Source organism: Pleuronectes platessa, chromosome 14, assembly GCF_947347685.1.
Source record: "Pleuronectes platessa chromosome 14, fPlePla1.1, whole genome shotgun sequence".
Classification (NCBI taxonomy): Eukaryota; Metazoa; Chordata; class Actinopteri; order Pleuronectiformes; family Pleuronectidae; genus Pleuronectes; species Pleuronectes platessa.
Window position 1 is genome coordinate 11,911,588 of NC_070639.1, and position 26,816 is coordinate 11,938,403.

Sequence of the window (26,816 nt, forward strand, 5' to 3'; positions counted from 1 at the left end):
GCTGCGTGTTAAACGAGATTACGGGCTAGACGGGATACGGGATGTGTGGGGGGGCTTTTCGCATCCCCCCCAACCACCAGCAGCACGACGAGAGCATGTAACGCATACAGCCTGGTTGGTCGGATGGGATTCAGCATCCTCTCACAGTCCCTGCTTCAGTCTGCCCCGGCGGTCAGAGGATGCTGATGTGCAGGATGCTGCCGGATCCCGCCCGTCACTGCCAGACGAGCCGTTCGATGTCTCTGCAGGAATGAGCCGGAGTCCTGCGGCTGCCGCGATTTAAAACAAAACTATTCGTGAGAAAAACTCCTCTTTATTGCATCAATTTCAACTTGACACCGGAGCATGGGAGTCGTCTGCACGGACGCGCGTCCACACCGGCTGCAGAAGTTGGACAGACAAACATTGTCAATGCCATGAATGTGGACTTTGGACAAGCTTTACAGCGCAGTGCAGAAGAACAGAGCAAATAGGCGGACCCGTGGCTTTTATGCGCAGATTATGTGTCTCTGGATATTCCATGAACATGATGCACTTACATAAAATGCACCTTTAATGTGCCTTGAGGCATGGAGGGGTATTGATCCAGAGGAGAAATGCACGCTTCTGATTCACAGTAATGGAATGAAGACACTCTCCTCGATACAATGGATGATAGATCCAGTAAGCTCATGTTGGTGCCTATCCTGGCGGTGCTGTTTGTTATGATTGGTTACCAGTACATTTGTCCCGCAGGCAGCAATTCGTGCCACTTCAAGCCCGGGGAGAAGCTGAAGGGGGTGAGCCTGCTCTCCAGCCCGGACCAGGACACGGATGATTTCTACAGGGACCAGGACCTGGAGGACGACAGCCCCGCCAAGCTGCCCTCCAAATTCAACTTCACCGAGCGGGACCTGGACAGACACGTGGAGTTCAACATCAAAGGGGACGACGTGATCGCGTTCCTGCACATCCAGAAGACCGGGGGCACCACTTTCGGGAGGCACCTGGTGAGGAATATTCGCCTGGAGCAGCCGTGCGACTGCAAGCCGGGCCAGAAGAAGTGCACATGTCACCGGCCGGGCAGAGACGAGTCCTGGCTCTTCTCCCGCTTCTCCACGGGCTGGAGCTGCGGGCTGCACGCAGACTGGACCGAGCTGACGAACTGTGTGCCCGTCATTATGGACAAGAAGGAGGCCCAGAGGAACAAGAGGTACCGAGTGTGTGTCTGTGTGTGTGTGGTCCAGGTATTAGTCATGTTGAGTAAATCTGTTTAAACGATTAAATATTTAAATGAAGACACATTGACCCTAAGTTAAGGTTAGGTGAAGAGTTTTTGAAAAGACGTAAGGTTAGAGTAGGTGTCCAGGAAATCACTGTAAGTAAATATAACGTCCTTCAAAGTCATGGTGAGTCGGTATGTCTGTATGTGTGTGTGTTTGTGTGTCTGTGTGTGTCTGTGTGTGTCTGTTTGTGTGGTGTCCAGGTATGATTCATGTTGAGTAAATCTGTTTAAACAACAACATTGTGGGGACCTGTCTTCCCTATGGGAAAAAAAGAGAGTCCCCATAATGTAAACCATTAAATGCAAGGGTTTTAGGGGTAAATGAAGTTTACCGAGAAGAAAAGAGCAAGGATATGGGTAGGGTTAGGTTAGTGTTTAGACAAATAGTAACTATGGTTAAGTCTCCAGGAAATCAATGTAAGTAAATATAACATCCCACGAAGTAATGGATACACAATTGTGTGTGTGTGTGAATGTGTGTGTGTGTGTGATCCAAGTAGCTTCCCAGTCACATTATAGGGCCAAAAATAATGTGTTGGTTGAGGTTAGGCTTCCATAACTATAGTTAAGGTTTGAGTAGGTCTATAGGAATTCAATGCATGGTAATGTCCTCTAAAGTCACTGTGGTCCCCACACTGTACTCCCAGGTCACAGATCTGTAATACTCATGCTTTGTGGCCCCAAAACCACAGGGGCCCCTTAATTGATTCCGCACATAACTTTGACCCTGTTCACACCTGGTGTTAAAATGCGTCCGTAACCTCTAATCCAGACTTCTGTGAGCGGCGATAGAACATGGCCCAGGATGCAATGGGTGCTCACTCACAGTCTCCATCGGAAGAGATATATTGTAGTTAAGTCAGGAGGTGTGGAACAAGAGAGACGTTACTTTCCATCAGCAGTCTATATCAGTGACTACTGTAAGTTTCCATAAACAGATGCTGTAAAACATCACCAACCACCCAGCATCGGGCTCTTTACATTTGCATTGCACTGTGCATCACACAGTGTTAGAAAACACCAAAACAGAATTCCGGATAACCTTTTCCTTTGCTCGACAATCATGTTTGTCCTTTGTGCTCACATCAGCCCTTCACACACAGTGAACTTGTTCCTGCCCAGCTGCTGCTGTTATTCCCCCTGACTGTGTCATTTACCAATAGTTCAGAGCCGTCTACAGAACTCACCTTTCATGGAAGAAATTACACGGTTCAAATGTTCCACAACCCTGTGGTGATTTCATTGTCGCTGGATCAAAGCTCTGATTGTAGCTATTGAAAATGGCCAGAAAACATTTTAGTTACTACCATACCACCACATTCAGACTTGATATTTGATGCCGCATCATCTCAGGAGTTCGAATTATTGCAAGATGATGAAGTTATATGAGAGGAAAAGCAAAGAACCACTTCATATGTAATGCATTAGCTGTTTTTCAGCAGTAATTTCAGATGGAAATACATTTCATTGCATGCATTATATACAGTTCATGCATGTCCTCACTCAGCAGAGTGGATGTATGTACTTTTCAATACAGTGATTGTTTTTGGAGTCCCTAACTTTTAATAGCATCACATCTGTCCATGAATCCAAATGTTAAACACCTGTCAGTCGGTTATAAATCCTGAAAGATTCTCTCACAAGTAAACTGAATATCTTTCAGGGCACACGCTGCATTTTAGAACATCGAACAATTTCCTTCTCTGTTTGGAAAAATACAATCGTACACTGAAGTACAACAGCACATGATTTATTTCTGCTGTGCCAAGTATTTCCTTTCCTCTGGAAAGTGCTCACAGGATGTGACAGCTCTTCATTTCACAGCTGCAGCATCTATTCTGCACTTACCGTCCCCTCGCCCCTTGTTCTTTAGTGGGCTCCCGCTGCATCTATTCTGAGATGATTCTGCCTCGACCATAACTGTTGGCAGACGCACCCGTTGGACCCCTCGCTAAGCATCCACTGCACGCGGCACATTTCCTAAGAGGGATGACTAAAAGCATTATGCAAATTTCATCTTCATCATCATTTTGTGTATAAGCGCTTGCCTTAATTAAAATATACTAAATGATATAAGGCCAAAGTAATACAAAAATTACTACTTTGCACTGCAAAAAAAACATACTTTGTAATGACAGCTAAAATAATCCACTTCTAGAAAAATCGTTATGCCATCTAAGGGTGCAATGGGGAATACCATTCATACATCACTGCCAAATTCAGATGGCATGCCCTTGTTATCTGGTTGAAAGGCTCTCAGATTGAGTGGCTGTCTTTTCTGCAGTCTCAGCCATTCACCTTGCCAGCTCCTGAGGTGGCACCGAGAGGTGGAGGTGGGGCGTGGCGGGCTGCGAGGGCTCTGCCTGCCTGGCACTGTATGGCCTTTTCAGCCGGGCTAGGGAGTGCAGCACAGCGAACCAGCCACGCAGAAAGGTCAGCCGCGTCAGCCCGGATCAGTGTGTGTGTCCTGCAGTGCGCTGTCAGTCAGTGAGCGGCAGAAGAGGATCAGGTACAGGCTGGGTGTCTTCAGGGGTGTTTTCTGGAAAAACATACATCTAAGTGACGTCGTCTGAAGTTGCTCTCTGCATGGAGAGAGTGAATCTTGGTTTCAGCCATGTTCATCTGAATGAAGCAGGCTTGTTGAGTAGATTATCTTCCTACCATGTAATTTCAAAGACCGGCATTGTGGAGAGCTGAAATAATTTCTGATTGTTTCATGTTCATTATCCAAGTGCTCGGCTTGGAGTTACTCTGGAACTTACATTTCAAAGTATTCAGATCCATTCACTTTTTTCATATTGTTTTGTTGCTGCCCTAAAAATAATCCCTCACCAATTTACATTCATTACCCCATTGACGCAATCCTGTCTCTGAGCTCTGCAGCCATTCATTCAACATAATGGCCTCTCTGACCTGCATGATCATCTGTGAGATGTGAGACAGACATGTGGGACTATTTAAATCCTACCCAATCAATTTACCCTAACACAGGTAGACTCCAGTCAAGTGCTTGCCATAGCATAGGTTCTGAATACCAACTATACTACTATTACGTATACACCAATAATCCAACCATTGATCTTAGTTTGAATAGGACATTATTTTGGTCATGGTGTTTACATGATTTGGCAATGGAATATTCCATTCATATTCCTGTTAACATTTTACAAAGCATAGTCTGATTATGACTCATCCTATCATCATAACTTGCACTGTGTTATTACTTCCAGCGATATTCCGCCAGTTTTCAAACCCAAATTTTAAACGGTGTAATTTACCATGCTTATTTATTATTGGGTTAATATTGGAATATTGTGTCCATATAAAAAAAAGGTTTTCCTGTTTTAAATTACTAAATGTCAAAAAAATCTATTTATCTTTAAGGCTGGAATTAAAAAAAGAGTAAAGGACTCTGCATAGTTTCCAAATGCACTTTATTCAGTATAACACCAGATCACAAAACAAGGATTTTTTACCAATATATACCACTGCATAAAGCAAGGTCTGAGTAAACCATGTCTTCTGAAGAGTTTTTGCATGTGTAGTAAAAGGTTGCAGGTCAATATCAGAGAAACATTTGATGTTGTCTTCTATTGAATTGAGAGCATCCTTATTCAGTTACTGCAATATTTGACCCTCGGTTCCATCTTTGTACCGTCAGAATATGTCTTTGAGATTAGAAAAAAACAACAGCACCACACTTTTATTGTTACAGCTGCAGGTCTGAGGTGAGGAAATGTGATTATCAAACATACAGCCGGAAGTTTCCAGTGCAGCTTACAATATACACCTTGAATAAATCAGCTGTATAAGACTTAGGGCTGTCCAATCTTCCATGTATAAATATCTTTATTATCTTCTAAGTTTAATGTCCAGAGAATTGTAAATGAGCAAATATCAGCCACATTCATTTAAAATGTCCCCTGTTGATGATAGGCAATAATAGTTCAAATTGTTTATCTCACATTTCTGTCAAGCTCTCCGATCTGATCAGGATTTAGAAAAAACAAACAATTTAAGATATTTTTGCAGCAGTCATGCCATTAATGGTGGAAGAGACACATGAATCAGAGACACCGGGAAGAGGCAGCTTCTGCATAGTGCCGAGGTCATTGGACCAGAACACAAAAACATTCATGCATGACAACACCATTCATACAGAAGTCCCAGCGGGTGGTAGGAGCTCAGCCAAGGAGGAACCCAGCGCTGTCAAACAGGTCGTTCACAGATGCACTGAAGCTACTTTAATACAAATAAATGAAGAAGAACAGGTGTATAAGCAGACAAGTAACAGGTACCTTGAAGCAGGTAGCAGGTAAGGTAACAGGAACACGCGTCCTAACTACCAACCCCTACTCTACTATGTAGAGGACTAGTGAGATCATCAGGAAAAGAAAAAAAGGCACTGTGAATTTTCTTTGTGTCCATAATAATAAGACTGTCGCAGGATTACGACGTAAAACAACAACGTGGGCCGATGGAAAATCCTGGAATTAATTTCACAGTTTAATACTAAATATTTATTCTCCATTCAGTATCAATACTTTTAGGTCAAAAACACGACGAATAACCAAATTAAAATGTAGAAATAAACGTGTTTTCGGTAGCTTATGCTGTGATTCTCTTTCCTTCTCATATAAACATTTGTACAACAGGTTGCGCTGTTCCTGCTGCTCGCAATTAAAAGAGACTATTGTAAAACATTCATAGAAATTATAAAAATAAACAAAAACAAGTAATAGGTACAAAGGTAAGTAGACATTAAAGTAGATAAAGCTGTCACACTTAGACAGATGTATATGACTCATTCTTGTACATAGTATTCTCTCTCTGTGTCTTCATGCACAATTAGATGCTTATCAAACCATCCTGTATTATTATATTATTATAAATGTATTATAATTTTTTTTAATTTTGTCTGAATGGTATCAGAGAAACACAGCTACATACTCCCAATCACCCCCAGTAAGAGGCTCACATGGAAATTGAGGATATTGAGGAGGTATATTTTCTGTTACTAATATAATCAGTGGTGTGCAGCAGTGTTTGCACAGTGCACACCTTTTAATTGTCGAACTAGTAATTGAAAACAAGTAAATTATCTCCTGCCTACATTTCCATTCATAAAGACATTGCTGTCACTACGTGTCGTTGATAATGCTAGTTTGGTTTGAAAATACAATCAAGAGAAACTTCAATAAATGTAGAGACACCGAATTAACAATTGATTTGTTTTTATAGTTGTTTGCTTTTCAGAAGCAAACCGGTCTGTCTTATTTTATCCTGCTTCATCCATTTCCTACCTGTTTGGCAGGTGCATCAATTTATGATTTGTTTAGACCATAAACATCCACACGGAGGATGTGGACAATATTCATTGCAGCTGCATCAATATACAGTGCCTTGCATAAGTATTCACCCCCTTTGGACTTTTCTACATTTTGTCATGGTATAACCACAGATTAAAATTTATTTCATCGTGAGTTTATGTAATGGACCAACACAAAATAGTGCATCATTTGGAAGTGGGGGGAAATATTACATGGATTTCACAATTATTTACAAATAAAAATCTGAAAAGTCTTCAGTGCATATGTATTCACCCCCTTTACTGTGAAACCCCTAACAAAGATCTGGTGCGACCAATTGCATTCACAAGTCACATTTGCAAGTCACATAATTAGTAAATAGGGTCCACCTGTCTGCAATTTAATCTCAGTATAAATACACCTGTTCTGTGACGGACTCAGAGTTTGTTGGAGATCATTACTGAACAAACAGCATCATGAAGACCAAGGAGCTCACCAAACAGGTCAGGGATAAAGTTGTGGAGAAATATGAAGCAGGGTTAGGTTATAAAAAAATATCCAGAGCTTTGAACATCTCTCTGAGCACCATAAAATCCATCATAAGAAAATGGAAAGAATATGGCACAACCGCAAACCTACCAAGAGGAGGCCGTCCACCCAAACTGAAGAGTCGGACAAGGAGAAAATGAATCAGAGAAGCAACCAGGAGGCCCATGGTTACTCTGGAGGAGTTGCAGAGATCCACAGCTGAGGTGGGAGAATCTGTCCACAGGACAACTATTAGTAGTCTACTCCACAAATCTGGCCTTTATGGAAGAGTGGCAAGAAGAAAGCCATTGTTGAAAGGGATCCATAAAAAATCCCGTTTGGAGTTTGCCAGAAGCCATGTGGGAGACACAGCAAACATGTGGAAGAAGGTGCTCTGGTCAGATGAGACCAAAATTGAACTTTTTGGCCTCAATGCAAAACGCTATGTGTGGCGAAAACCCAACACTGCCCATCACCCTGAGCACACCATCCCAACAGTGAAACATGGTGGTGGTAGCATCATGCTGTGGGGATGCTTCTCTTCAGCAGGTACAGGGAAACTGGTCAGAATAGAGGGAAAGATGGATGGAGCCAAATACAGGGAAATCCTTGAAGAAAATCTGATGCAGTCTGCAAAAGACTTGAGACTGGGGCGGAGGTTCATCTTCCAGCAGGACAATGACCCTAAACATACAGCCAGAGCTACAAAGGAATGGTTTGGATTAAAGAATGTTAATGTCTTAAAATGGCCCAGTCAAAGCCCAGACCTCAATCCAATAGAGAATCTATGGCAAGACTTGAAGATTGCGGTTCACAGACGGTCTCCATCCAATCTGACTGAGCTTCATCTTTTTTGCCAAGAAGAATGGACAAACCTTTCCATCTCAGCTGTAATTGCAGCGAAAGGGGGTTCTACCAAGTATTGACACAGGGGGGTGAATACTTATGCACCCAACAGATGTCAACTTTTTTGTTCTCATTATTGTTTGTGTCACAATAACATTTATTTTGCACCTCCAAAGTACTATGCATGTTTTGTTGATCAAACGGGAAAAAGTTTATTTAAGTCTATTTGAATTCCAGTTAGTAACAGTACATAATGGGAAAAAGTCCAAGGGGGGTGAATACTTATGCAAGGCACTGTACATACGTTTGAGAGTCAACCCTCATTGGACAGTCTGCCTTTGTCCCCCTTTTCAGTTCGTCTAAGTTCCCTCCCTTTTAACTGTGGCCTCATGGTAATTCCATGCACATGCTGATGTTGCAGTTTTTATCAATTAAAAAAATCTTCATTAGCAACTTTCTTGTTGCTTATGCATAATGAATGCTCGGTTTAGAAGTACAAAGAGACCCAAGCTAGAACACGGGTAAAATACGGACACTCGATACCCCTCTCTGATTAAGCACAGAGAGCGAGAGATGTGCCTTTTAAGCAACGGCAGAGGAAGATGTCGTTCACTGTGATTCTGGATGTTTGCATCACAGTCTCCTCTAAGGTTTATGTTCCGTAGACTGGGAGAAAGGTGTTGCCAAGGGTGTCTGCACTGTGAATCAGAATAAAAAGACAGAAGAATGAGAAAATAGGACATATAGGTATCACTCTTTATTATGAAGATTACATTGATTCTGGTTTTGTTCTTATCTCAATTCCTTTTCAGATTTATAAAAATGCTTTTATCTGTTCTGATGGACTGTGCCATTGTGATATTGTGGCGGTCATTTCAAACAAATGGACGTTTGAACTGAAGCTTCTCAGAGACATCAGCTGAGTTTGTGTCAGTGTGTGTGCCTCTGTGTGTGTCTGTCTGCGGGTGAGACAACCCTTACTTTGACATGTATATGGAACATCTTTTCATCCTGAGTTATATTTATTTATTTATTTATTTTTTATTTTTTTCCTGTGTTGTGTATTAGAAACGTTTTCAACATGCCCATTCACTGCCTGTTAATTCTCAGCAATTCTCATTCTCAACATCCTGCTGTATTCGCCAGTCTTTACTGGGGAGCTGGCCGGAAAAATTCTGCATACAATTTCCTTGGCAGCTGACTCTCACATTTTTATTATCATATACGGCCCCTCCAGATAATTTCTGGAGAATATCCGGAGTTCAATGCAAGACTCTAAACAGCGTGTTAATAGTTACTCCAGCTTAGAGTTTGAATGATGGATAGCATTACTTTAAAGGAATTATCTGCTTGGCTGAGATCATGCTTTATTAATCATGTTTCTTTGCTTTAATTATGCAGCTTTATAAGTATGTGAAACTATGTGTATCTCATCTGCTTATTTCGTAGAACTGCAAATCTATGAATTAAGGTTCCCCCCCGCAGTCACCACAATAACCTATTCACATTCTCTATCTTTCCTCCAACGGTCCAGCAGGAGCAGTAATACATTGTTATTATTTACATGGCGCACTGATGACACGGCCTGATCCTTGGCTGAAAAACACTTCGCATCATATTTTATTCATAACAAGTGATGCAGAGAGAGCTGCAATTACTGTGTGGTCATTAATACTTACCGCTCTGAGCACTAAACCATGCTTCTCTCACTCTGTCTGCTACCTGTGCATGACATGTACCACTGCTGCGCTTCTCCCTGAACCAGCTTGTGGGAGGGACTCATTACCAAGCTGACCCAAATGAACTTGTATGCTGAGAGCTGTACATTTTGCCGACACCCAAATAGACTCGTTGGTAACTACACAGTCAATATCCTGTTTGTATATTTGACTTTATACAACTTATAAATCTCTTGTCTTGGAAATATCAGTTCTGAAAAATGTTCATTCTAACTGTTCTATAATTACATGGTGGGCTGCTCATCAGACTGAGTTTGCCTTGTTGTCATTCAACTCAACATTGTATTATTTCCATTTTCCTCTGAGTTCCTCAAGATATAAAGGTATAATAAGTATTAATTCATAGCTAACTTAAAATATCCAACCTGTATTGGGAACATAGACTGTATATTAAGTTGGATTGTACATCTCCCCTTCCGCCTGTAGAAAAATATCGACAGGCGGACAGACACCGAATATCGGTTGGATGTGTAAGGCAGGAAAGAAAAGCAAATATTTGACCATTTAATTAAAAACATTAAGATCAGTAAATTGATAGGTTCTCTCGTTACATTTTATGTTTTTTTGTTCTCTTCCTTCGTCTGAGAGTGACACTGAAAGACCTCAAAGAGATAGAGTGAAGCAGCAGGGTAATGGAAGCCCCCACAGACGCAGATGAACCCGAGGCAGGAAAGTTGAGCAGATTTACAGTTCTGGTCATATTCTTAGATGTGGGAGGCAAAGTGCTCACCACAATGATGGGATGTTTATTATGTGTGGAGGCTGAGAGTGCCCTTGCAGGCCTTGAACTTCCAGGGCGCAGATATTGCTTTTCATGTGTCATTAATTCAAGTCGTCATCGCTGGCAGGCCTGAGCGGTAGTCGCAGTTGGTTTGATAATTACTGTAAGTGTTACCTCTAGAGAGAGAGCGACAGCATATACCAGTCGTTTGTTCACCATTGTTAAACAGAAAATGAAGCTGTCAAGGAAGTCGAAGTGGTCCAAATTAGACAATGGCAGAGAAAAGGTGGAGTGCTATTTTTCATTTTTCAAGAGGAACAGAACTTGTTTGCAGAGAGAGTATAGTTTCAAGCAGATATCCAGCAGAGGGTAAGAAGAGCTCATGCTTAACTTAACCTTGTCAGACTGTTGGTTTGGGCTCAGACATTAATATTTGATAAGAGGTTTGATACTATATCAAACAGATGGACTCTCAGGGGTAAGAACAATGAAATGAAATTCCTAAAGTGGTTCCTCTATCTCTTTGCTTCAACCATCTTCCCTCCATCACATTGGCTGTTTAAACATACACTACTTACGTGTTTCACATTTAAAGTCAACTTTAAAAGAAAGGCTATAATGCCTGGTTATTTATGTTAAAAACGTATGGTAGAGCTGCTCTAATTCATATTTTTGACAATAATGAATGCGATGATCAAGTATAATGGAAACGGAACTGCTTGTGGTAATGAATACATGGATTTATCACCCAGCTTTGCAGCTCTCCTCAGTTCGGCTCAGCACAGAACTTGTGTTTTATTTCCCTCTGTGCTTCTTAACCTTGTTTCCAGACACAATCAAAAAAGGTCTAAAAAACCCAAGACCTGCCCAGCGCAGCCGTGCAGACATTGGAGCATTCAGAAGCTGGACGACTAGATTATTTAATTGAAGAGGTGGTAGAGACCAAAAACAGAGTGAATGTTTGAACAAAGTGAATATTGGATTTTCAATTATCAGGGGCACTCCAGATGAATCCTGACACGTGCAGGTTTCAATAAACATTGTCAGAGCACTAAAAAATAGGAAGTAATACAATAGTTTCATACTGCAGGAAAACTGGATGAGATTGTGCTCAGATGATGGAACAAACTTTAAGAGCTCCGAGTCAGAATAATCTTCTCCCCTTATTAAAATCTCCAGGGTAATCCTTGTTTTCTCTCACAATGCTTCGCTGAGTAAAGATGTGTATTACTTTATGTGAGTCTGTACCCAGTTTTCAGAAATTTAAATCAGGAAGATTTATTTTATTGCCATGTAATGTCTGTCTTCCGTTGCTGCCCCAGTTCCACACAGAAATCTGCTGCTTGATGAATGATGCACCAAACAGGGAGTCCTGAGTTGTCTTCACGCATTACTGCTCAGGGCACATTGATTGAATAACTGTAAGCCCTTAAAGGCCATTGCAGTATTACCATTTGGGAAAGATGAATAAGCTTTGCATGTGTATGAGCTATAACGAATATTTGTCTCTGACCATTTGGCTCGGGACTGTTTGAGATGTAGTATGGATGGAAGTTAGTGTCCTCCTCTAAAAGCCACTCTAGTTAATGAAAGCCGCGCAGCTCGCCAGAGCTTTCTTGTAGTTTTGCTGCCGCTGTCAAATACTTGCTGGTCTGGCAAATATGAGTCTCCAATTGCCTGATTCAGCTTTTATAGTGTGATTAAAGTATGACATTTGGTCAAGAGGTTAGCTCCGACCCTTGTGATCCACAGTTTTCTGGAAGCTGACTTTGGGAGACTTGAGTCTCGTTTTATACTTGAGATATGTTTACGGAAATGAACGGAGCTTTCTGTCCATACTCACTTTTATACTTTCATTTTGTCCATTCATACGGACAAAACGTTAATTTTGTTGGTATCTGTGCACATCTCGTGAAGTCTCCCGGGAACGGATGAAACTGACCAAATGGAGCAGTACCACCGGACATTCTGGGGGGCAGTGTATCTCATAGCTTAAGCAAGAAGACCATATTACATGGGAAATAAATGTCTACAATTGAAGATCTTTCAGGAGAGACTGTGGTTGGATCATTGTTTACAACGCGTCCACTCTTGCCTCTTTCCTAAGATATACATTATCCAAACCTCCTCCAATGCTCCCATGTTTTTTATGTCAGACACTCTTAACCGTACGCTACCCTCTAGTTTATGTATTGCTTCTCAACCATGCCAATGAAACAGATTAATTTATGTTCGAAAGTGACGTTACATTATTTCATCTTTTCATGCATAAAGGCAGCATAAATGAGCCTTTAGATCTCGTAAGAACTGGCATTGTCGTATCAGGAACCGTAATGTAGAGCAGTCTTTGTGCCTCAGTTTTCTCTTCTCAACCAGTGACACTGTGAAGACTCGCTGTTTTCTCATTTTGATCTTTATCATTACACATGATAAATACCCTGTGCTAATTCTGAACCGTGTGACATCCCGACGCTCGGATCCCAGATGTGCTGTCATGGATCCTAACTCCCACTTCCCAGTCAGCTTGTGATCAGGCTGTGATCACCCCCTAGACTGGAGTAAAAAAGAAGAGAAGCAAAGCACCTCATACTGATCTAGTTAAATGCAGTCATCAGTGTGATGAGAATGAGTCAGCTGGTGCAGCAATTCAAAGTTCCTGTGTTTAATGTCCCCATGAGGCCTGTTTGGTGGCTGTGCCGCGCAAGTGCTCCTGTTATCAGAGGGGCAATTAACTTTGGCTCTGTTTTCCCTTTAATTGAGAAAAGAACATTCTACTGCTGTGCTTTAAACAGTCCATAAAAAAGAAATTGTGAGAAACTTGAAGATTTTGTCTCCCATAAATTCTTAAGTGTTTGTTGATCAGGAGCTGCCTGATCAGCAAGTTCATGAAAATTGCTTTGAAGACAATTGGCTGGTGCTTCTTTTATGCTGTGCTCTACAAATATTTGGCCTCAGACTCAGTATTTTTTTCACCGGTCGTGCTTTCACTGTCACCACTTTTAGACTCAAGAGTCAAAGTAAAGAGGGAAACCTTATGTTTTAATTAGCGCTCAGGTTGTATTTTTGGTAAGATTAATTCCAAGGAGCACGGAAAAGAAGCAGAAAGAAGAGATAAAAGAAATATGTTCTGCAATCACATGAAGAAGGCAGACCTGGTGAACTTCCTTTTTAATTCACAGAGGAATTTTTTTCTCGCCTGTGTGTGGGCGACTGGACGTGTTTGTCGTTTACTTGACGCATTGACATACCAGTGAACAGGGACACGGGAGAACTCCAGCAGAGCGGTGTTGTTTCCTGACTGATACCTGTAAGAGCTGACGAGGGGGCAGTGCCAGAAATAACCACCTCTGTAGTTGATTTATTATAACAACCCGGGGAGAAGTCATCTGTCCTTATGTGGGCCAAGCTGGTGACAGGTAAGTTATACTGTGGGGAGGTTAGCTCAGGCCGCCTGCTTCGCTCTGACTGCTCCCCCAATTTGGATTCAGTGGTTGACTGAGCACCTAGCACATTCAAAGTGTGAGCACAGGTAGAGTCACCTTTACATTGTGCTGGCGAACCAGCGTCTTCTGGCACATATGCAATAAAATAGTAATCAATAAAAGATGTTGACTGTATAACATCTTTACCGCTGATGTCTCCTGCGTCTTCCTTGTGCTGCTGCATCAGTCAGACGTGCCGCGAGAGAGATTGGAATAATCTCACTGAACAGATTGCAGTCCAGATTGCCTCCTAAATTCCTGCATTTATAAATAGGTTCTTGTTCCTTGTTTGTTTTTGGAAAGTGATTATGGATATTTGAGCGGCGGTGCACATAGTTAAAGACACATACTTGTCGTCATTAATGTTCAATTTAGAATTTAATATAATGCCAGCACCTTTAAATCACATTAACCAAGGAGGTTATGTTTTCACCCCTGTCTATTTGTTTGTGGGTTGGTTTGTTAACAGATTTTAATCAAACTTTGGTGTGGATCTGGATCAGGGGGTGGATCCAGAAATTGTTTTTCACTTTCTTTATCATTAGGAGAGAGGGTGTTTTTCAGGATTTCCTGGATTTTGATAAAAAAAAATGCTGTTTATAGAACTGATATCTATGAGTGTGTTTGGTTCAGCTTGATTGAATTCGAGGGGTCTGTTAGGCGTTGGCTGAGGTAAGCGCTCTACTTGTCACATATTAAACAAGTTTTTATAATCTAGAAATTCCCAACTATCTGTAATTGTCTGATTTGAGATTAACGCAGGTGTAGTGTTTTCTATAGAGCACCTTCAGACTAATCAGTAGTTTATATCCCACAGGAGAAGAATTTCCACCTTTTTGATCAATTTCTTTTCAGACCCACCAACGATATTGCAGCTTAAATTGGATCCCAGGCCACAGTATAATAAGTATGGATTGAAAATCCGTCCTAACAACAGTACGGCACTGGAGATTCGAGGAACATCTTGCGGCATCGCAGAGTGCTGGTGTGGAACAAATAGCATTATGTCGCAGCACATGTTGTGATACAGCACATCAACCTCATCATAGGAATACGATGTGCCTCAATGTGAGGCGGTCCTCTCGAGGAGCCGGATGAGCGGCTACAGAACAGAGCTGTAAATCCCACCTCACAAATCCGGGGATCAGTTAACTTCTCATCAGGCCTCATTCTGCAACCGAGGGTGAACTTTGCTTCATTCATCATTCTGCACGAGCCTCCGTTCTCATGTTTGGAAACTGAGCTGTGAATTTATTTACTTTCTCTTCGAGTGTGGTGAAAGGAAATTGTCTTAACACTGGAGGCATTTGCTCCACTTGTGATGCCAGGCATGTCTGTGAATAATAATAACGTACAGAGGGAGGAACAGTATTAAGTGTCTTTGAGTGCCTCATTTCGAGCAATACACGTGAATTTTCAGCAAATGGCTCGTTCCTGCCCAGTGCCATAAAGAAGCTGATTACGCCTTTGTTAAATATTTCAAGATGGAGAACAAACCCATACATATTAATGCCTCATAACATAAATTAGCATTGATTCCAGTTCTCACACACCTATAAAAGTCAGTGCGTTATATTATATTGGAGCCTTCAGCAGCACCATTGTGCGGAGAAGTTGCAGGGTTGTATCAGGCCTGGGAATGCAATGCAGGGTGCCAACATGACTAATGGGCCAAACCTGGATCCCCTATCGACTCGCACAGAAATACTCAGGGATTGATTTGACTGCTTATGCCGCTGCCATAATCTCCCATCCAATGATGTGGTTTCTTGGCTATTTGTAAAACTGCAGCTGCAGCCTTTTTTTTAATGTCACTTGTAATCTCAAATTTGATCACGCTGGCTGCTCAGAGAGGAGCCATGTGGGGAGTTCCTCTATTCAATTCAACCCACCGTGTGTCACCTCTGCATTAAAAGAATGAGGATGTATCCATTATGTGGACGTTTACAGTATGTGGCACAAAGGGTTGTAAAATAATTTTTTTGTTGCAATTTACAAAGTATGCATTTAAAATATCATATATTGCAAAACATCTGTCTTATAATTTCAGAAGTATACGTATTGTTAAAGGCCCAACGAGGCGCTGTGTCGATTTAGGTGCGATTTGAACACATAATACATTCACTATAAATCATTTTTGAATAAACAGGTGACCAGCGCTCTGTATTATCTGTGACTCATAGATGCAAGTTACGACAAAGGCAACGATTCTCCAGGTCGGGGTTCTGCGTGCTGAATGAGCTTCACTGAAGTTTGAATAAACAGGTGAACGGCTCTTTGTGCAGCAGCGGTGGTGCAGCTTCAGGGTTCTGTGGACCGAGTCCCTCAGCCGGTCTTTACTTGCAGGGCACTTTTACAGTTTCAGAAAGAAAGAAGCCACCATCACCACAAACCACAGACACAGCCCATTCCAAACAAGCAGGGTGCTGCACTAGTTTAGATTAAAGCCAGGAAAAAAAATAAAGGCCAGAGAAAAGCAGATATGCAATGGTCCAAGCTGTTTCGCTGTGACAACATTAATTATTTTCTTTTTTAAATATCACAGGTTTATTCTGGAACTTCATAGGATTTCTTCATGACACACAGAATGAAAAGAGATTTAAAAGGCTTATCCAGGGCTTGGGTGCAAGTAAATCATGTGATTACAACAGGGCTCTGGTAAAAAAAAATACATTCAGCTGAACATAAACATCTTTATTCGTGATTATCGGACTATGGATTGAATGTGTCTTTAAAAATGCATGCAACACAAGCACGAGCAAACAGTCACCACCGCAAAACGGCTGCGTGTGCTTGATCTATCGGTATCTACTCCATCTCAGAGTGAGTCCTGCAGCCATCCCCGCTCGACCAAAGTGAGAGAGGGGAGAGCGGCGCTCCGAGCAGCTGTTCCCGCACAAGACCGGGGTCTTTCCATGTAGATGATTGATTCAGGTGCGGCGAGGAGGGAGAGGAGGGATCAGGCTTCGGGCTGTGTCCGTTAATCACACTGTATTACCACACAGGAGGCATTTATCACCAAACACCAAAGGCTTGAGTCCACGGGGAACACTGAAACCAATCTCATCGCTTGCATGCAATCCATCCAGGTCCGGGAAAAGGCAGCCGTGCAGAGCGCTACCACATTCATTTTCTGTGTAAGAGGGGGATGCTCCAGAGAAAAAGTAAGAAGCAAAGAACAGTGGTTTAAAGAGACTTTCGGATAAGTCCTTGGAATATCCTCAGTAGAATTTTTTTTTTTTTACCTGGACCAATGTCACGGCTCTCTGGTGGTGTTGTCCCCGGAGGAAGTGCTTTGATGTTAAGAACTACAGCTAGAAGTGCAACCCGCTCCTCAGCCACGACTGTAACCGCAATACAAATGACAGAAGACATGATAACAGAACCATGATACAGCAAAAAGTGTAGAGTTCACTTTACAACAAATTTTTTACAACTAGGATGCAATAAAAAAAACGACCAATTGAACCAAACAACATATTTGGAGAGTGTTTTCAACCTTCTGTTATTACACCTTAAGAGGATAGTTAACTGAAAAATTCAATTTCACTCATTATCTACTCCCCACTCTGCCGATGGAGGGGTGGGTGAAGTGTCTGAGTCCACAAATCACTTTTGGAGTCTCGGGATAAACGTATTGGAACCAAATCCAATACAATTGAAGTGAATGGGACCTCTTCTTCAGACATAAGAAACAACAGAAAATAAACGCCACATGCCTCCATGCTGCGCCTGTTGTGTCAACCAAGTGTCAGTAAGCCCCTCGGATGACACCACATGAGCAGTATGGAGGCATGTTGAGTTTTTTCTTTTCTGTGTCTGAAGAGAGGGTCACCTTGGCTGCAACGCTGTTTACCCCTGAGACTCCTAAAGTGTTTTCAGGACTCAAACACTCACCCGACCCTCCACTGGCACAGTGGGGAGCAGATAATGAGTGAATTTGAGTGAACTATCCCTTTAAAAGCTACAACTGCAGAGGTGATGTTAACTCCTCCATTGGGACACATGTTCTGTCTATAATTGTTGTTGTAAGGCCGAGCAAGTTTATTTATACTGTACATCTCATACACACAGGCAGTTAAAGTGCTTTACATAAAAAAAATGATTAAAAAAGAGCAGAGAATATAAAAAAAAGGTTATTATGATCATTCTTTTTATGGTCTGCAGCTTATGAGATTCATGTATTTGGCTGTAACAGTAAAAACACATTTAAAATGTTTTTTTTGGCTGTGGTTGACATTGACTTACAGCTTCATCCTTGATTGCACCTTTGTGTAATTTGGAATTGATGCATCCGTCTCCTCTCGGATGGACCCATTAGATAGTTAATCAATTATCTCTGTAGGCTATGAGTTACCATGACATCTCACCAACGCTCTTTGCGTGTAATCTGTTGCTATTGTGTTCAAAAGCTGAACCGGAGACAACAAGTTTGTCCCCGGGGGGGGGGGGGGAGTCTTATAGCACAAGATGTATCAGTCTGACATTTACACTGAAATGTAAAGTGTGACCGAGCGTGGCTACTTGTCCGACTCCTGGTGTAATTGTTTTAAAGTGAAGGCACAAGGCGCAGTCCTGTGGGACCCTCGCAGTGATGCTCGATGACTTAGAGCAAACAGATGCCCCCAGCTTTGTCGAGCGGCCATGTTTTGTCACGTTAGGAAGACAAACAACCTCGAAGCGAGGGCTCAACCACTGCTGTTTTTAATTAACGCACCGCACTCACAATCACAGCAATAAACGTGTCTGCCGTGTCGTGTGGTGGAAGTAGAACGTCAAAGACATCCCCGCACTGTGCAGTGAAGGTGAGCTTTTGGCTGTCTTAGATTTTCTCCTCTATATATATATATGAGAGCTGCTATTGGAATATGCAGCTTTTTTTAACGTCCGCCAACATTTTGAGGCCTCAGCTCAATGGAACAGGAGAAAGGAAAATCTCACTGTCTCCACAAGAGCGGTAGGTCATTCAGAAATTTGTATTCATGGCTGCAAATAGAAATGGAGCAAGCACACGGGGTGTCCTGCAGTACCACTCACTGATGTGCAGCGGTGGGGAGGAAGAGCCTCTGACTGGCTTGAATGCAGCAAACACCCTCGCACATATACAAGGTGCATGACCCTATAAAAACCAGCGCTACTTACAGTGTTCTGCTGGTCTTTACAGGGCGCTCAGGGGGGCTGAGAGGAATGGTCCACCGAGCTGAGGGAGTTATTTCAGCCAGCCACCACCTTGCCTCCAGTCAGGGGAGACAAACAGGAAAATCAATACTCCCACTCAGGACAGTTCACTACAAGGGCCTCCCTCAGCGCCCCTGTCTGTCAGAGTCAGTCCCTCGAGCGAGATGGGATGGAACTGCTGACACAGTAGGTGTCAGAGCGCACTGATCACACAAGTAAAGTCTTGTTCACGGACAGATCCGGAACACCGGAGACACAGGACACTGTTCGCCCCAAACCTTATCTGCCCCCTTTTTTGCATCACATATATTTTTCTCATTAGGTTTCTAGGAGCATGAAATTAGTGTGTGTGTGTGTGTGTGTGTGTGTGTGTGTGTGTGTGCGTGTACTCATTTAAGACCCTTTTCAGCATAAACTCTTACCTTGTCAGAACCAGCAGACCTCATGGGGACCGAAGCTGGATCCTAATGAGGCAAAATGTCATTTCTGAGCTCCTGGTTAAGGTTTGGAGTAAGATGTGAATTGTGGTTTAGGTAAAGTTAAGGGTTAGTCATGAATTTGTCATGGTTAAGGTTGGTGGATAAAGTTTAGGTTTGGCAATGCACGGAGTCGATGCAAATGTCAATGCGCCAACCTGTGTATATGTGTGTGTGTGTGTGTGGCAATTACTCATTTTAACACCACCATGAGCCAATATTGGACTTTAAGTTATTGCATTTTAGTTTAAACTACATCTACAGTATCAAGTGTACATATTTTTTTATAGTTAAAATTATTTAGCTAAATATTAAAATGTTTAAAAAGTCTTAATTTATTAATTTCAGAAAGAAAGATTTCCTTTCAGCCATAAACCTAATCGTCCTCCGTTCCTGTCTACGCAGAGACCTTGGTTTCACACATTATCATTCTCTCTATTCCTTTCCTTTCTTACTGACAACTGAAAACATAAAATATCCAGAAACAGAAAAAAATCGACATTTAAAAAACCTTGAAGCTCAGTATCAAAGATGGATATTGATGGCAGCCGGAGCTTCTCGAATCTTTAGCGCACAACTCGCCAAGCACGCCTCTTTCATTCCTCCATCCGTTTTTAGTAATAGCCCTGCAAATGGGGACTGGGTGGCAGAGGGACCAGCAGTCACGTTTATCCTGAGTATTTTCTCCGTGTGTGGCGAATGAGGGGGGCCATAAGTTAGCGCTGCCAATGGTAATGAAGCCACCACTATAAATGGGCTAGTCGCTCATGATTAACTGGCGTGTCATGCCTGAAGTAATTGCCTTAATTAGCTATTGAACAGGTTTCAGGGTTAATGGGACAACAGGTTGGCAGTGAACCTGATTTACCGTTGGAAGTTAATGATTTTACTCTCATCTTCCCCTCATTCCTCGAAATGATTTGATTAACAGCATAGGAGAAACAGATCCCCTTGTTTGTTAATACAAAATCAATTTCATGCCTGGCTGAGCTATCTCTGACAGTGTTTTTGTTGAGCGAGCAAGGTCCTCAGTCAGCCGCTGGAGACAGGACAAACACACAGAGGCCGGCAGTCGGTAAATCTGCCTCTCAGAGTGCAGAGCGGTGCGGTCGTGGCGTCGGAGGCTGGCAGCGCTCCCACCCTGCCCGCAAATTTACCTCCACTAAGCTTTTCTGTCATGACGAGCAGCCAATCCCCTGTGTTTGTCCCAGAGAATGTGTCGGAGGAATAAGCCTATGCAAGTAATTGGGAAGCAGGTACTGTAAAGTCTCCCCTGTGAGGCGAGATCAATGTGGTTGGAAGTGTGTTTCGTGCGATACGCCAACGGGGGAGAAACTGTAAGGACAATGTTCTCAAATCCTCATTTGCCAGGGCCACTTAATTGGCAAGACCTTTTTCCCTGTTTTGACTCGAGGTCAGAAAGTAACAGCTTTTTTCCTTTTTTTGTTAACCTCCATTTTTCCCTGAAATCCGTTTAGACAAACAATTTGGCGCTGCTTTATTCTGGCATATTGTCCCTGCAGCGTGGCTTCTGTATGTTGGCAGAGCTCATGTGCACCAATATTACAGAGTAATTTTTTTTCTCCTTCGAATGGTTCAAGCATATAAATATCTCTGATTAGAATAGCCCGCAGGATGTGTTGTGGTCAGCCAACAGTGATGCAGCAAATCAGTTCACTTAGTCTCACTTTTATACAATTAACAATGAAATTATCCAGTACATGGAAACACAGCTGTTTGTGCCAGCTGTGAGTTTTCACCGTTCTGTGAGAGGTTAGAGAATTGGCTTCGCTCGGAGCACGAGGTCAGACACAAACTCAGTTTTAGAGGATTGATTATAAAACTTGTAGCAGGAAATTGAACGTGAACAAGTAAGTGGAAGGGCAGGTTGCAGGGCAAGAGAGTTTTCCAATTGTCAGAGTTTCACATCCAAGCCCAAATCGATGGAGCAGATCGGTATCCAAACTAAAGGGCTTCCAATAGAGAGAGGCGGGTGGAGTGTAGCAGGTGTTGCAGCTTTGCAGGTGAACCTCTGGCACAGGAAACACAAACCAGACAAAGAAATATAACAGAATTTCAAAGCATTAGACCGAGAGGAGGGCCATAGCATTTTAAGATGATGATAGCATGCATGGATGCAGGTTCTTAGCTCTCTGATTCATTTTAATAAATGTGAACACACATAGGATAAGGCTGTGTGCAATATATTCTCAACCTATTATGAGTTTTTAATGAGTCGACTCCATCTAATGATTGTTTTCATTTAGAGCTACAATGATTGGTACATTTTTTTACTAGAGAATTACAAATCACCAAAGTAATCCAAACATATTTGGCGATCCATTGCTTATTTGTAATTTTTTGTCAAAAGATTCTGTTGTTCCAGGTGTCAAATGTTTGTTGTCTTATTCGTATGATCATATCTTACTTTCATCATAGTTTCCTGAATATCTCATATCTCATATCATTTTGGATCAGGTAAATTACGCTGTTTGGTAACATCATTTTAGGATTAAAGAAGTTGTGATGGGCATATTTCACTATTGACGAGTATCCGTCCAAAACCCAGATATATTCTGTTCATATGAAACAACAAGAGCAGTACAATCTCATATAGGAGATAATGGAATTGAAGAGTGTTTGCAGTTTTTGCTTGAAAAAATACAATAATGTGATGAGCTAAATTGTTGTGGATTTATTGTACTTTCCCCAATCTTTATAATCTTTTTTAAAAAACTGCTGCTTGAGTATAACCTGAGTGTATCAGTATTTCGCTGACACATCCCCGGTACCTATGGATTAAAGGCATATAGCGGGCAGTAAAACGTAGGAAAGTTTCTGCCGAGCTGCAAAACACAACTTCATACGACCCAATGGGAGCCATAAAGGTGCAGAGTCGATGATGTGTGAGTGTATTCCATAGCTTTTCTACAGTTGGAAGCCAAAGTTAATCAACCCCCGGAAAAGAGATCTCTCTATAGGAGACATAAACAAGGAGTAATGTGGAGGAAACAGCTCCTGACTTGTGGTTTCTCAAAGGAGCTCAACCTCTGAGTCACTTCTGTGGCGTGCAGCGTCACGAGAACAGCCACAAAGATTATTTCATGCACCCTTCACAGCGTTATATCTATCAGCCCGGCTGTTTGTTCAGCCCTCTTGAACCGTTACGACTCGGCACACAGCCGACTTCGAGCGGCTTCTGCTCCATGAGAACTGAAGGTTTTCAGAGGTGGCGCGTGCGACATCGTTGAGACGCTGGCGTGATGGAGGGGAGGGTTTTCCTCATAGGGCTATAACCAGACGTGTCAGTGTTCCCCTGTTGCTCCTAGTGCTGCAGTAACTTGTGTTGATGACGCCGACGAAGTTTCATCATCTGCGGAGCGGCGGCGACGGGATCAGAAGCCAAGAGAGCAACAAAGATATTACACAAACACGTCAGTCTCCTCTTTCTTTCTGTCCCTCACTCTCTCCCTCTTTTTGTCTCGTTCTCCCCGCGCCTCTGCCTGTCTTTTATTTCTCCCCGCAGCCCTTGATCAGCCTGTCAGCCCCGCCGAAGCCTTGTTCGCTGAGCGAGCCGTGGTACTCGGATTGTCAATGAAACTTTGTGTCTGCGAACCAGTTAAGCACTCAGAGTCCCACTCATCTGTCAGACACAGCAGTTACGCTCTGCCTTCTGATAATAGCGAGGCTGCAGAAGGATCCTCTTCAAGTCAAGAGTAATTCATTGAGAAATATTTGACGTCTATTTAGCAGGTGGAGCAATACATATTGCATTTTGACCTGGACTGTGATTGAACCAGCCATGTTGATAATATATGCTCAAGGATGAAGTTGTACTTTTTCTTTCGTCTGCGGCGGCGTTATTGAACTGGAAATGCAGCAGGGATTTGGTTATTACTATAACTGATATTGATGTAAGTAGAAAAAAGTGAAGCAGCACTGAAGTAGCAGATATCAAGGAATAGGATCAAATTAAAATGCAGGTTAAACTGCGGGCCGATGGGTATAAGAAGGTCTGAAATACACGTCAAAGAGAAAGGGTTCCACCACTTTATTTTGGATTGAAGTATCTCAACATCAAGTCAATGGTTTATTTAAATTTGGTTCAGATAGCAGTCATCCCCACAGGATGAATCCTACTGACACCATCAGCCTCAGCTAAGGGCTGTATTATGCCTCCTACATCTTAATGTTTGCATTGTCCCTATGTTAGGAGTGCAGAATGAGGCTTTTCTTTCAGCTACCCCTGCGGCAAGGACATTGTTGCACATCAGTCTAGAAGCACTTCTACGTCTCGGATCGGCATAAAACTCAAATGGTCAGCTAATACTTTAATATTTATAATATTAATAATGTCTGCGAAGATTTTGCATGTTCTCTTCCTGTGTGTTTTCTCTGGGTTCTCCAGCGTCCTTAAAAACATGCAGATTGGTGTTAGGTTTACTGGGGACTTTAAATTGTCTGTAGTTGGGAATGTAAGTGTGGATGTCTGTTTCTGTCTAACTTCTTTTACAACAAAGTTCATGGGTACAAGCATGTTTTTTCAAATGTGGGTAAACTCGTTAAAAAAGGCGATTAACTCCTTTCTCATTGCCACTAGAGGAGTTTGCCTCTCTGTTATTGCCCCATGTGCTTCATGCTCGACGTCACAAATGCACCAAAACTCGAGAAGTGCTCTCACCTCGCGGTTCTCCCGGGTATTTCCAGACGTTAAAATTAGATTCTACTGCAGTGTCATCTGACCGGGGAGTTAATGTTGATAGTATCCATTCCCACTCCAGACAAAAGCCAGATGTTTGAGGGTTTGGGTCAGCTCTGCGATACGCTAGTGACCTGTCGAGGGTGCACCCCCCTCCTCTGGTGCAAGCCTGCGTATTTCTCATTTTTTTCTTTCTCTCTGAGATTTAACTATGGATTGTTTCAGATTTATATGTAACTTCCCCCGATCATCACCCTTCCTGCAATCCTCTCTTTTTGACAGAAGGGTAGTTTAAGTTACATGTCTGGGATCCATTTTGAGGCTCTTCCTGTTATCTGAGCTGATCGGGCTGCAACAAAAGCCCAAGGAGCTGTGAGGCCTCTCAGCCCAGGGCCCGGCTGCTGTCTCCCACCAGACTGTGTTACAGCAGCAGGACATGAAGAAGATAAATCATGGATGTTATCAGGTTAAGATCCGGGGGCCACGCTCGTGCCCTTTTGCTCTGTAGGTGATCGGGGAAGTTGAATCGCTCTGCTCTTCAGAGATTTCCCAAGCTGATAGCTATTACTGCTATTGAGCACCAAGCGAGAGAAGCTCTCAAATCCCGCAATGCAAGACCGAGCGCTTGCTATATTTGTCTGATAATGATGGTCAGAAACTCCTATCTCTCCAGCAGTTCTCGGCGGATGCCAACTGTGCACAGCAGAGTGGGAGGCAGGAGCGGGTTCTGACACCAGCATCTCTCCAAACAGTACGAGCCGGAGTTTCACCTGACCTTGTCAGAGCCCCTGACATACTCCACAGCTCCACTACCCTAACAAGCATCTGAAGCATAGCCCTCAAAACAAAACGGGAATCCATTTGTTGCTGGCGGGTTCCGTGCCGGAGGTGTCAGACATCTGCTGAGTGTCCCAACACATTCTGCCTCTTTCCCCTTTCATTGTTTGTCTCCGTGATTTAAAGGCAAATGAAAATCTAATTCAGGGATTTGGACCCAGAAATATGATAGACCGAATTATGACGCGCTGGCTGCCGACTGAGCCGATGGAATAGAGCGTCGCTGTGTCCATCTGTGGGTCCATCTGGTGCGATGTGAAGGGAACGCAGCGCTGAGAGCGGCTGTCTAATTGAGGACGCCGAACCCAAAATCAAGATGATGCTCACGACATGACCCAACATGAGATAACGCAGAGAGGCACACGATTGAGTTGCCACACTGGAATATGTGACAGGAAGCATTTCGAGGGCGGAGGAAGCAAGTTAGTCTCTGGGCTGAACAGAGGGAAGGTCAGAGTCCGACTTTGAGATCGTGTGCGTCGAATTTGTGAGTGGGTGTCTTTGGACGGTGGTGGTTTCTGTATGTGTCTCAGCATGTGTCCAGTTAAAGGTTAAACGCCCGGCTAACTACAGTGTCCCACCGCAGCCAAACGTCTCCCAACTCTATTTCTGTGGATAAAATGTCAGTATTGATTGAACGATTGCGGAGAAGCCTCACTGTTTTTGAGGTATGACCTTTCCTATAGTGTTGCATGATGAGATCGATTATAGCTATACACATTATATCCATGAAGCACACCGTTTATTTTCCTCCTCCGGTATTGATCTTGTACCATTTTGAGGCAAAGCATGGAAATAAACCGCTGTAAGGATTTTTATCTGTGAGACATTACATGGATCGATAAAGACCCGCGTACAATATTATATTTCATTTTAAATCAGACGTTTCTGAATGTCCTTTTTTCATCTTTTGTGAAACGGCAGCCTAGCATTGCAGAGAGAAGTTTTTTTTTGTTGTCTGCCTCTGTTGAAAACATTAAAATGTGCCAATTAGAGCAGTCCCTGTGAGTCCTGGGAAAAGGTCATTTCGACAGTTTCATATTTTTACTGAATCCCCTTGCACAGTGTGGCGCAAGAGCCGGAGAACAAATTGTTGCGCAGCCAGGGCGAGAACATAATGACGATCTGGTTCAAGTCCGAGGCTAGGAACTGATGGTTGTGGGTATCACGCCGCAGTGATAACAACACAAGATGTTAAAGCAGCAGGTTTTATTGGTTGGATCTAAGCGTGAACAAGCACAAAATGAAAAGTGTTAAAGAAGCGAAGGTCACTTCACCTCTAACACAGACCTGAAGAACCAAACAGCAGGTGTCTAGAGACCAGGTGTGATCTGTCACGCTTTTCATGCAACAAAATTAACACTGTATTTGAAACCTTTATCAAAATTTCCCCATAATAGCTGGCGACCAGTAGATTGTCCTGATGTATTAACCAGTTCCCTGAAGATTTATTAGTTCATTGTAAATTAATATATTGTCAATTTAAATTTAAATATAAATAAACTGCAGTATGTCTGAGTTAGTTTACGTCTCTTTATGTACAGTCTATGGCTTTCACCAATGATGCTACAATACATGAATTGTCCACTATTTGTCATCCACACATTTATTTTTCAACTGTAAAATGTTCTACTCCTGACATATCTTTGTATTACAATCAAAATAAAAAAAGTGCTGGATTTAAATCACTCTCCGAAAGCAAATATGAACTATATTTCATAAAATACCATATGTACT

General features: G+C 42.5%; 1 protein-coding gene across 1 annotated transcript in view; it reads left to right on the top strand.

Moving 5' to 3' along the window:
• Positions 1 to 461: 461 nt before the first annotated feature.
• hs6st3b (heparan sulfate 6-O-sulfotransferase 3b) overlaps positions 462 to 26,816 on the top strand; it is a 69,075-nt gene continuing 42,720 nt past the window's right edge. The window contains exon 1 of the mRNA XM_053440364.1: positions 462 to 1,192. Within this exon, the coding sequence (XP_053296339.1) occupies positions 648 to 1,192 (545 nt within the window). The 5' untranslated portion in view covers positions 462 to 647. The remainder of the gene's footprint in view (positions 1,193 to 26,816) is intronic.